Source organism: Crocuta crocuta, unplaced genomic scaffold (assembly GCF_008692635.1).
Source record: "Crocuta crocuta isolate KB4526 unplaced genomic scaffold, BGI_CrCroc_1.0 scaffold348, whole genome shotgun sequence".
Classification (NCBI taxonomy): Eukaryota; Metazoa; Chordata; class Mammalia; order Carnivora; family Hyaenidae; genus Crocuta; species Crocuta crocuta.
The window spans coordinates 2,064,546-2,077,153 of NW_027529573.1; the positions used below are offsets into that span (position 1 = coordinate 2,064,546).

Here is a 12,608-nt window from a genome sequence, read left to right on the forward strand (position 1 = left end):
CAGCCCCAGCCAGAGCCGCCCGCCGTTCCCGCACCATCGCTCGCCCCCCGCCCAGTTCCTTCCCGGCTCGCAGCCTTTGGAAGGTGAGGCCCCGGGCGGGGGGTGGGGGTCGGACCAGGGTGAGGACTCACCTTGGCCAGTGCCTCCTTCTGCTTGGGGCTCAGATCGCCGACTCTGCCGCTCATCGTGGCTCCGGCTCGGGCGCGGCGGTTGCGGCAGCTGATGGAGCACGGGCTCGTTCTCAGCCACCGGAGTAAAGTCCCAGCCTTTTGCCCGGGCCTCGGGGCTGGCCGCCAAGCCCCGCCTCTTAAAGGATCCCGAGGGGTGGAGTAGGGAGGGATGCGCTGGGCGCGGGAGCCTCTGGAGCGTCGCCTTCTGTCCTCCTGAAGTCGGAGACCTGGGCAGGAGGCTACGAGGAGTGCCCCACGCGGGCCGAGGCCAGTGGACATTAGAAGGTCAGGAAATCTGGGTTCTGGTCTCAAATTTATCCTTAGCTCGCCTTGTGACCTTGGAAGAGACACCTGACTCTCTGGGCCTCAGTTTCCCCATCTAGGTGCTATCTAATGACCTCTCCTGCAATCAGACCCCGTAGGGCAGAACCTCACTCCCCCAAATGGTAGGGAGCTTGACTCCTGCCACTGTGGGGAGGCCAAGTCCTGAAGCCTAGACACCATCCTGCGATGAACCATGGTACCGGTACTGGGGTACTGGCCGTTTCTCTCTGGAGCCCCTGCCCTCCTTCGCTTTGCCACCGGTTTTGGACATCTGCTGTCAACCCAGCTTGGGGCCTCTCAGTGTTGACAGACTTTCCCCTGCACCTGTGGGGCAGGCAGGCCTAGGGGACAGGGAACCACAGACCAGGTCTCCAACCCAGGGCCCTGACCTCTGCTTCTGACCTTCCCAGCTCTCCAAGAGCTGCTCCTTAGCAGGCAGAGAGGATTGTTTCCTCTCTGGGAATCAGAAGACCTGGGTTTGAATCCTAAATCCTCCACCGCTCTCTGCAGACTTCAGCAAGCAGCTTCACCTCTGTGCACCCAAGCTTCTTCATTCACAACATGGAGGTGATGATCTGGATTTCAAGTCAGCTTGAGAGGATCAAGGGAGCTAACGTACACAAGTCACTCCGTGCCTTATGCACTTGTGCTTAACAGGGTTTGCCTCTGTGACCACTCCCAAGTCTGCCCTGCACACCCTCCTTTTGCTGCCTGTCTGGCCAGGCTTTGGCCTCTGGGTGGGGATGTAGGGTGGACATGGAGGAAGCCACAGTAAAGCCATGGCTCAATGAAAGCAGGCTTCCTATCAGCTTATCTGCTTCCCCCACTTCTGCCTAGGGGTCAGAGCTCTGGGTTTCTATAATTGCAAGTCTGACTTTTGTGACAGATGCTTTAGGGCCAACTCTCTGTCCTGCCAAGTCTCACAGCCCCTTCCTCATACAATGAAGCCCTTTCCTCCTTTCTGTGTTCAACAGCCTCCTCCCTCTGTCTGCCCCACCCCCCAAAACACACACACACTTCATACTCTCTTCCTACCTCTGTGGTAGCAGCTGCTCACATACCCTGGACCATTTTTTGCTCCTACTGTGTGCCAGGCCCTAGTCACTATTCTGGGAACCCTGAAATGAATCAGACACCATCTTGCCTCCCAAAGATAAGACACAGGCACCATCACCTAGAATATAAGAGCGAGATAAATGTTCCAAAGAGAGCAAGCTCCTGGGAGGTTAGGGCAGAGAATTTGTTTTGGGTTGTAAGAATCCTAGAAGGCTTTGTGGAAGGGGTGACATTGGAGCTGCATCCTAAAATATGGAGTAGGGAGGAAATGGAACAGAAATCCATTCATTCTCTTCTGGCACAATGGCATAAGCAAAGTTTGGGTGGTTGATGGGAAGCATGGCTACCTCCAGAGAGGAGGGGAGAGGAAGGATAGGCAGGGGGAACTGGCAGAACCACAGTGTGTCCCTGCTTAGTAGCATCAGCCCTGCTAGACCATGAGGTCCTTGGGAACATCACCCTGGGTTACTCATCTCTGAATCCCCACAAGCCCCCTACCCTCAACACAGCATCCTACACACAGGGGCTGTTCAATAAATGTATGCTGACTGAATGAATGTAAGAAATGCTCCAATAGGCACAGAGCCTGGTGCTGAGGGAGCCCTGGGAAGGAGACATAAGCACAGATCATTCAGGGATCAGGCAGCTCATCTCACTTGACAGCTGTGGAAACAGATGCCCAGAGAGAGCACGACCCAAAATCGTTAGTGGCGTGACAGATGTGGAGAACTTTGCCAGGTGCCTGGCACACGGAAAACTGCCACTTACTGCCTGGAATTCATACAGAGCTAGGCCCAGGAGCTTGTGGGTATCCCGCCTCTCAGAGCAGGGACCCCACCAGCTCTGCACTCAGCTCTCCAGGAGAATAGAAAGCAGGATAAGATGATCCCAGTTAGAAGGCAGAGATCAGCTACAGCAGGCCTGTGAAGACACCTGGGAGGACTTTACTCTGCACCTGACATGGCCCCTACCATGAAGGTCTGCTACAGGGTGCAGAGTTGAGGGTCTTGGATTCAGCTCTGTGACTGAGAAATCCCCAACCCCCACCTCTGGGAGGAGTTTTTCAGTTGTCCCAGGAGTTCTGCCCTAGTTAAAGAAAGAATCATTGCCTTCTGGCTTAGGGCAGAACAAGGCTGCCTTCCTTGTTGGACATGTGGCTGAGGTCCTTATATAAGACCCTTCCAGGGGCAAGATGTAGGGCCCATTCAAAGGAAAATAGTAGAATAGCCCCTTTACAGCACTTTACAGTTTACAAGGCACTTTCAGATATAGCTTTTCATTTAAGCCTATGATAACCATCTAAGTCAGGTGATTTACTGAAGAACCTAGGGAGAGAAGTGATCCTGTAAGAATATGTGTAAATTTAAGACTTGCACCCAAGTCTCTGGCTCCCAGGCACCCACGGGCTGGGGTGTGGACTAGCCTCGGAGTTACCTACACAGGCTACGTGGGGAAACACAAGGAAAACATTTATCCAGCAGGAAATTACCCTCAGCCCCAAACAAGCCCCCAGGAATCTGGAGTTACCCACAATAAAGGTCTAAGTGAAGTACCCTTCTTCCAGTCCGCCTTTTTCAGGTCCTGTGGCTACCTCCTTCTCCTTCCTCCACTGAAACTTACCTGTCTCTGGCCTACTATGAAATAGCTAGTTAATCTGATAATATAAATCCTAGAATAATAATCTGGTAAATTCCTCTGAGCTGGTTACTAACAAAGAGCCCCTCCTCCACATCCTCACCTTTTCTCTAGCCCCCTACTCCTGTCCAGCAATTCTCACTCCCTGCTAGGTATAGTGTTCCCCTGCTCAAGAATCTGCAGAGACTCCCTAGTTCCTTCAGGGATCAGCTCAGTCTCATTGACTTGCATTCAAGGCCAAGGCCTATCTTGTCCCAATGTCCTTTGTGGCCTTCACTCTCACTCCTCCCTTCCACACACTTAGTCAAAGAAGCTCTGTCCTGATCCTCAGACATATCTTGGCCCTTCTGCCTCTGTCAAAGTTGCTTCTCTCTCCTATTTCCTCCTGCCAGTCCTCCTTCCAGATCCTCCCAGGCCATCAAAACCCCAATCAAATGCTGTTTCCAGGAACCTCTCCCTGATATAACCAATCTAACGTGAGCCCTGCCAAACAGTAGCCCCTCTCTCTTGAACTTGACACTGACTACTCTGTATTGCAGTGGTGACTATCAGGCAATGGCCTGACCCAATAGGAAGGGCCCAGCATCCTCAGTCAGGCGGCCTGAGGTGGGATCCAGGCCCCACTGCTTGCCAGGTCTGTCACAAGTGTGCTGTGCTGAGTATACCTTGCCAGGCAAGGTGATGTTAACAGCTGGAAGAAGGCTGCCGGGCCTAGGAGGTCTAGAAGGAACGTGGGGTCACTAATGGTTCTAGTCTTGGGAGTTAGTGCCCTGGGGCTGAGATTCCTCTACAATGTGGCTATTGGCATAGGCAGGAGCGCCGTACTGGGAGTCCAGAGCCAGGGCTTTCTTTCCATTTTTTTTTTTTTTTTTAAGCTTATTTATTTATTTATTTTTGAGAGAGAGAATGAGCGAAGGAGGGGCAGAGAGAGGAAGAGAGATAGAGATTCCCAAGCAGTCTCCATACTGTCAGTGCAGAGCCCTGCACAGGGCTTGATCACACAAACTGTGAGATCATGAACCTGAGCCGAAATCCAGAGTCGAAATCCAGAGCCACCGAGGCTCCCCAGAGCCAGGATTTTGACTGTGTTCTTGAGTAAATGTGCTACAGTGACTACTTAGCAATGAGCACTGGGGAGAGGGGGTATGCTCCTGGGGGCTATCTGCTTTGACCTCTGGGCCTTAGTTGACTCTTCTCTAAAACAAGGGCACTGACCTCCAGATCAGAGGCCCCTGAGTGCGTTGTCCTCTGATTCTCTGGTGTCAGCGGGAAAGGGGTGGTGCTGAGACTGGCACAGTGGTTTGAGAGTTAACAGTCTTTTAAACCCTTCAACAAATATTTGTGGAACACTCTACTTCCATGGGGCCAGACAGGAGAACTTTCCAGAAAGCCCTTGTGACCATGCAGAAGGGCCCTGACTCCAGCTTCCATGCCTCCTCTCCTTATCCCAAGCCTGCCATGCAGAGTTTCAGCTGACTTAAATTTTTTTCCAACAAAGTAGGGGAAGGAATGAAGAAATCTGCACTGCCTAGGATGACATGGCCCTGACAGTGGAGGTGACAGCAGCAGAATGAGGAAGCAACAGTGATAGACTGACTCCTGTACCTGCCTGCACTCTCCTCCAGGTGGTCCAGGCTTCAGCTCCTGATGAGCTGGGAGCCAGAGCACCTTTCATGTCTTGGCTCCATGAGTATTTAGGCATGAAACCTAAGGCATCAGGACACCTCAGAGAACAAGGCCAACCAGGCTCTGCCCTCAAGGAGTTCCTGGTCCATAGGGAGAATAGCTAAGGCAACAGGTCATTCCAGTATAATGTGGCCAGCACCACCATATTGGTACAGTCAGGAAGCTCCACACCCGGTCAAGAGACCTGAAGACTGAGCATGAGTCCACCATTTTGGAGGAAGCAGGAGGCCTGGAAACCATTCACTCTCCCCTTTTCTTTCTTTCCTTCCTCCCACCCTCCTTCCTTCCTTCTTTCTCCCTCCTTCCTTCCTTCTTTCTCCCTTCTTCCTTCCTTCCTTCCTTCCCATATTTAACTGAGCACTGTGGTAATCCTGGAGTAGGAAAGCTTGCCTCATGGACTTACAGTATTGGGGTTGGGGGGGCATGCCCAGGCTGAGCTAGGGCTGTGGAGAAGTGGAAAGGGCTAATAGGGGATCAGATAAAGAATCAGGGCTTGGGGTACATGCATGTAGGAGGGGCAGGTGTCAGGAAGGACCTTTGAGTGGTGCGGAAGGGCTATTCTAAGACCCTTGAGCTGGGGATGCTCTGTGTGGATGGCGGGGGTGGGGAGGTCTTTTTCCTTTTGGGGCTTCAGCATCCTTGGTGTTGAACAAGACTGGAAACTCTGCTAGGGTAAATTCAGACTGCAGGTGGAAAGCACCTTTGAAGTCTGAAGAGCCGCAGATGGATCTCCCTTGGGGAGGGCAGGGTATGTGTAGGAGAAGGGGTGGGATAAGGTGCCCCCTTGCCAGGCCCCTCAGGTCCCAGCCCCAGCCCTGCCCAACTGCCCACAACACAGGATGGCAGCCCCTCTATTCCCTTACTCTTTCCTCTCCTCCCCAGCCCCCAGTGAGGAGGACTGGAGTCTTCAAAGACATCAGGCTAGGAGGTAGCAGTGGGGGTTCCTCCCCTGAGGCAGCTCCATGGCCCCTGCTGTGGCCTCCCCCACCTGCAGTAATGCAGTGAGAGTAAGGAAGCCTGGAGCCAAACCCCAGCTTCTCAGAGGGCAAAATCACCTGTCTTCTCCAGGTGCCTGTTCTCTGGGGAGAAAAATAATCCTTGCCTCTCTCCCAGGGTTGCTGTGAGAATTCCAAGTGAAATAATGGCTGAAAAACTGGTGGGTGCACAAATGTGGGGGATTATTAGTAGTATTATGTGTTAATTCTGAAGGCACAACAGAACAGGAGAAACTGAGCCTGCCTCGCTCCTCCCAAGGTGCCCACTTCCTCTTCATTTCCGCAGTCCACCCAGGCTTTGTGAAGACACAAATCCCCTCCCTGCCCCACTTCCCACACCCAACCCCCCCTAATTAAGTCCTTTACCTTCCCAGCTATCATTATCTAATCCCTAAGCCCTTTCTCACCCGTCTCCAGTTGTCCCAGGGAGTCAAATCCCTTTAGAATGAGGTGGCCCAGTTAGCTGTGAACCCAGAAGCTGGGGGCAGGGAGCAGGGACTTCAGGACTCCCCCCAAGTGGAGGAGAGAGTGGAGGAGGGCAGGAAGGGTGCTGGAGACCCTGCCCTGGCCTCTGGACTAGCTGGCATGAGCCTGGAGACTTCCTTTGTGCAGAGTGGGTTTTCATGTCTCCACCTGTACCCTGCATTCAAGATAGAATCCAGATTCTACAGTCAGACTTGCTCAGGGCAGGTCAGTGTCTTTGAGAAACAGAATGGCATGGGATGCACGCCCCCCCCACCCCCCTGAAGTCAGAATACCTGGGTTCACGCCCTGGTTCCATCACCTACCAAGGTTACCTGACCTCCATACCTCAATTTCCCTTCCATAAGATGGCAATGGTAATCTACTACCTCACATGACTTTGGTAAGATTAAATAAGCTAATTTGTGCAAAGGGGCCTTGAACAGTGCCTGGAACATAGTAAATGTATCGGCTGTTTTTATTTGTACTTCTTGTTTCTTCCCCCCATGATATTCTTGCAGTTCAGATCTTAACTCACACACCACCTCTCAGAGAGGCTTTTCTTCCCTTGGTACTGAAGCTGAGGTAGCCCCCAGTACCCTACCCCCCATGTTATTTTTTCTCCTTCATATGGCACTTGGAAATTGTCTTGCTTGTATATGTGGTGGTGGTTTCCTATCTATTCTGAAGGGCTGGAGCCATTGCGGGTCCTGGTCACTGTTCCATGTCCAGTGCCTAGAACCCAGCAGGTGTTCCACATTCATTTGTGGGCAGGACTCAGCACTCACTCTGCCCCCCAAGGGCTGGGACCAGGGAAGGAGCAGGCCCCGGCTACTCCTCCACTTGGTAGCTCTTTCTCCCCCTGACACCACAGTTAAGATGCTGCTACTCTGTACCTTTGCACCTGCCCTGGGTGATCTTTGGCAAGTCACCACCTCTCTCTGCACGTCTGGGTGACATAAGGGAGATGGCAATGTAACTAGGCAGATTTTTTAAATTTGCTTTTTTTATGTTAGTTTATTTTTGAGAGAGAGAGAGAGAGTGAGCACAAGCGGAGGAGAGGCAGAGACAGAAGGGGACAGAGGATCTGAAGAGGGCTCTGTGCTGACAGCCCAATGCAGGGCTTGAACCCATGAGCCGTGAGATCATGACCTGAGCTGAAGTTGGATGCTTAACCACCCAGGTGCCCCGACAATCTAAGAATTTTCTAAGAAAATTTGTTGTATGTCCTGGAGCTCATGCCTATTAGGTGAAAGGACCTCAAGGATCTCTGAGGTCTGAAAATAGAGCCCTCCAGCCTAGCCTTCTCTTGTTGCCACTGGTCCTGAAAGCCCCCATGGGGGTAGGGGCGGGCTGCACTCCCCTGAGCTAGGTAGGCATTGCCTTACTGAAGGCCTTCTCTGAAAACAGCAGAGTGCAACTCGAGGCCCCAACGTGGTCCCCGGGAACTAGCCTGCCACCTGGTGACAGCTTGATTACATTGGCCCTCTTCCATCTCAGGAGGGTAGTCCTGGGCAGCAGACACATATTCTGGATAGGGACTTGCCTTCCCTGCCCTTCATCCTACTTCTAGCATTGCTCATGGAATGCTTTGTCCACTTTAATGCACAGTCTGGCATCACATTGAAGAATTTATTTCACAGCAAAGGAAGAGCAGTCATGGGCTTGTGCTCATGGAATTCACCAGCTTTCCCACATATTCTATTACTGGTGTTGATTCAAAAACATTTCACTGGCCCAACCCCGTTCCACTTGGGGTAACACATCCCATGCTTCACACTTTTGTTAATAGCTTCATTTCTTACTAGGTCCCCTGTAACTTTAGGGGGTGAAGTAGACAAGGTGCATTGGGGCCTCCTCTACACAGTTCACAGCCCAGCCCAGGGCCAAGAAACCTTGTAATCCAAGACACAAGCCACTTGGAATCACAGCATGTCTGGTGAAAGCCTTCCCCACCCCCAAAGTGTTTGGTCCAGCTCCCATTTTACTTTATAGTTGGGGACATGAGCCAAGAAAAGGGAAGTGGCTTGCTCCTAGGAACATGGTAGAAAGAGTGACTGCCCTGTCCCTGCCAGCTCCCCACCCAGCCCCAGAAGTGAAGCAAGCTAGGATCTGAGGGGCTTGGCTCCTCTGGAAGGGCCCACAGGGCTGGGCAACCTCTCTGTCCATCCCTGAAGGCAGGGAACCCCAAGGTGCGGCACCAGATCCAGCTGCCTGCCTCTTCTTCCAGCTAGGATCCCTTCCTTCCCTGTTGGTTCCTCTAGTCTCATCCTCCTCAGATGCTGTGATCCCAAGCAGGGCCTCTCCTGGCATTCATTCCCTGCAGTCAGTCTCCTGACCTTTGCTGCCCTGTCCTTGGGCTAATACTCCCTCCAACAGTAGCTCCCATCTTCACTGTTCCTCTGCCTGCCCGCCCCTCCCCCCACCCCCCAACCCACCACACACAAAAGCAGAAGGGCCCTAGCTGGGCTGGGCTATACCCTGCCACGTTTACACTAGCTCCCCAAGCACTTGCCTCTTCAAGGGTAACTAAGGGTTACCCAGTGGGAGGACAGACCACAAGGGACTCTGATTACTCACCAAGTTTACAGGGGTGCTCAGACTCCCACTGATGGAAAGCTAGGATGTGGATATTCGTGGGGAAGCAGAAACTTGTTGTGCCAGGCTGGTGACAGGTAAAGGCAAGGCTCTGTGCCTGGTTCATGTGTGCGCATTAAGGGGGGCAGTGAGGTCCCCTTGCCTGGGTGGGCAGGATGGGGGTTAGGGAGTAAGTAGTAAGAATAGGGATTGGCAGACAGTGGAGCCAACAGCCTGGCTGATTACAGGGTATGTACTTGCAACCCTATCATTGGGGCTGACAGATGGGCTGGGACATCCACAGAACTGGAGAAACAAGACTGTCAGTGGACACCAACAGACCCACACAGTGCATCTTGCAGATTGTGAAAAGTACTTTCTTCTTCTTTTTAAATATTTATTTATTTATTTTTTATTCTTTTTTTTTTTAATGTTTTATTTATTTCTAGGAGAGAGAGAGAGAGAGAGAGACAGCGTGAGCAGGGGAGGGTCAGAGAGAGGGAGTCACAGACTGAAACAGGCTCCAGGCTCTGAGCTGGCTGTCAGCACAGAGCCGGACGCGGGGCTCGAACCCACGAACCGCGAGATCATGACCCAAGTGAAAGTCGGACGCTTAACCGACTAAGCCACCGAGGCGCCCCTAAATATTTATTTATTTTTGAGAGAGAGAGAGTGAGAGCGAGAGAGAGAGCAAGAGCACATGTAAGGGAGGGGCAGAGAGAGAGAGAGAGAGAGAGAGAGAGAGGGATAGACTTGAATCTGTACATTGCTTTGGGTAGTATGGCCATCTTAGCAATATTAAGTCTACCAATCCATTAGCATGGATGTCTTCCCATTTATTTATCTTCTTTAATTTATTTCAGGAATATTTTGTAGTTTTCAATACACATGTTTTTCAGTTCCTTGCCTAAGCTTATTTCCAGGTAATTTAACATTTTGTGGAAACTATCATAAATAGAATTATTACCTTAATGTTCTTTTAAAATCATTCATTGATGGTGTAGAGATACACAACTGATTTTTGTGTGTTTATCTTATACATCCTGACTTTTCTTAAAAGTTTATTTATTTTGAGAGAGAGAGAGAGCATGTGCAAGCAGGGGAGGGGCAGAGAGAGAGAGAGAGAGAGAGAGAGAGGGAGGGAGGGAGGGAGAGAGAGAATCCCAAGTAGGCTCCATGCTGTCAGGCTGGAGCCCAATGAGGGGCTGCATCTCACAAATTGGGAGATCATGACCTGAGCCAAAATCAAGAGTCGGGCCCTTAACCAACTAAGCCACCCAGGTACCCCTAAACCCTGATGTTTTGGGGCTTAAATAGTATATATTATTTGAAGACTTGCTTTTTGTGCTAAACATTTATTAGAATTGTCTATGATGATACGCACGACTAATACATTTGTTTTTCTCTGTTGCATGGTATTTTACATATGAAGATACTACAGTTTATTTCTTCTCTTAGTAATGACAAGTCAAGCTATTTTAGTCTTTTACTATTCAAGCAGGGCTGCTCTGCACATACCCAGGGAATGGTTCTCACCTGGGACTGTACATTAGAGTCATCTGGAGTATAAGCTTTTTGTCATTACCAGCAACAAGGCCCCACCTCCAGAGATCTGTTGATTTGGAGTAGGGTTTGGGAGTAGCAGTTTTTAGAAGATCCTTAGATGGTTCTAATGTTCAGTCTGGTTCAGTGGTTCATAGACTGAACCACTATTCTAGAGCATATACCTAGGAGTGGGATTCCTGGGAGTGTACGTTTTCAGTTTGATTTGATGGAAAATTGTTGCCAACTGTACAGTACAACCAAGCCATACCACCCTCAGTAGCGTATAGATCCCATTACTCCACATCCCTACCAACCCATGACACTGTCAGATTTTAAATTTTTGCCAGTTGATCTCTCATGTGATCTTAACTTGTATTTCCCTGATTACTGACGAGATTGAGCACCTTTATATATTTATTGACCATTCTTGTTTCTCTTTTGTCAGATGCCTATTCCCTTATCTATGCATTTGTACATTCTGCAGAGAAATCCTTTGGTTGCAAATACCTCCTTCCAGTTTGTGGCTTCCCCTGCCATTTTATTACAAGGTTCTGATTAACAGAAGTTTGTCATTTTAGGGGTGCCTGGGTGGCTCAGTCAGTTAAGCGTCAGACTTTGGCTCAGGTCATGATCTTCTGGTGTGTGAGTTTGAGTCCCATGTCGGGCTCATTGCTGACAGTTCAGAGCCTAAAGCCTGTTTCAGATTCTGTGTCTTCCTTTCTCTCTGTCCCTCTCCAGCTTGCTCTCTCTCTCTCTCAAAAATAAACATTAACATTTTTTTTAGAAGTTTATCGTTTTATTATAGATGCGATTTTCAATGTTTCCCTTTATGTTTTTACATAGTAAAAAAATCTCTCCTGACCTTGAAGTAAATGCGACAGTCTTTTATATTTCTCTCTAAAAATATTTAGAGTATTACTTTTCATATTTAGATCTTTAATTCACACAGAATTGATTTTTTTTTTTTTTGTGTACGATGCTCAGGAGAGGTCCAATTTCATTTCTTTTCCGTATGGTTAACTCATTTTCTTAGCACAATTTGCCAAACAGTCCATTATACTGCCTCTCACACTCCACAGCTGCAGCGCTCCCTCTAACATAGCCACATTTACATGTGGAGGCCAGTTTCTGGCTTCTCAGTTGGATGCCATTTGTCTGTCTTTCAACTTATATCCTTACATCGGACTATCTTATTCTCTCCATCTTATTCTTCAGGAGCATCTTGACAGTTCATTGGTGATTATACAGGGGTTCACTATAAAATTCTTTCATTTTTTTCTGTATGTTTGAAAATTTTTTAAATAAAATATTGGGGGGAAGAATGTTGTGGCTTATCTGGCCTTTGCCCTTTAATTGGGATACAATTTTTATAAAAAATTTATTTATTTATATTTGAGAGAGAGAGAAAGAGACAGAGAATCCCAAGCAGGCTCTGTGTGCCAGCGCAGAGCCCGACATGGAGCTGGGATTCACGAACCATGAGATCACACCTGAGCCAAAATCAAGAGTCGGAAGCTCAACAGATTGAGCCACCCAGGCGCTCCAGGATACAATTTTTAAAAGGTTCAGGTTTCAGATGAGGTGGTTCCCAGAAGCCACAACCTTTTGGAGAAAAGGATGAGTTTTAGGACAATGTGTGGACCTTTCACATTCCTGTAGGCATCAGAAATTGTTAGAGATGAGACAGTGCTGTTCTAATATTGTGCCCATTTCACTACCCAGGAAAGTGACCTGCCTGAAGACCCAGCCTGTGGGCCCCACTAAGGAGCTGTGTCTGGCCTACTTTGTCTAGGCAAGCACCCCCAGCCCTTCTCTCAGGCCCTCCAAGACCCTTGCCTCAATCTCCCCCATCTGCTTCCCACGCCAGTCTCTGGCTCTCTCTCCTGGAGCTAGGTCTGGCGGAAAGATAGAAGCCCAGGAAGGAAGGGGGTGTGACTTGACCAAGGCCACACCTTATGACCTATGACTGTGTGACCCTAGGGCTGTCTCACAGCAAGGGCCAGCCAGCCTCCAGGCCATCACACATCCCTTGTTCCTGTCCTTCTGGAGCCCCCCCTGTGGCCAACTATCTCCCTCAGTCTTTCCTGCTCGGTCTCTCGGCCAGTCTGACAAGCGGTGACTGCCAACTCTGACTTCCCACTTCTGCAGACCTCTTCCC

At 50.0% G+C, this 12,608-nt stretch overlaps 1 protein-coding gene across 2 annotated transcripts in view; it reads right to left on the minus strand.

Annotated features, from left to right (window-relative positions):
* Window positions 1-392, minus strand: part of SEC14L2 (SEC14 like lipid binding 2) — a 20,632-nt gene extending 20,240 nt beyond the window's left edge. The window contains exon 1 of one of the 2 annotated variants that reach the window (XM_077761514.1): window positions 132-392. In XM_077761514.1, coding sequence (XP_077617640.1) covers window positions 132-185 — 54 coding nt within the window. In that variant the 5' untranslated portion in view covers window positions 186-392. The remainder of the gene's footprint in view (window positions 1-131) is intronic. The other variant, XM_077761512.1, reaches the window with a different exon arrangement.
* Between the last annotated feature and the right edge of the window lie 12,216 nt (window positions 393-12,608).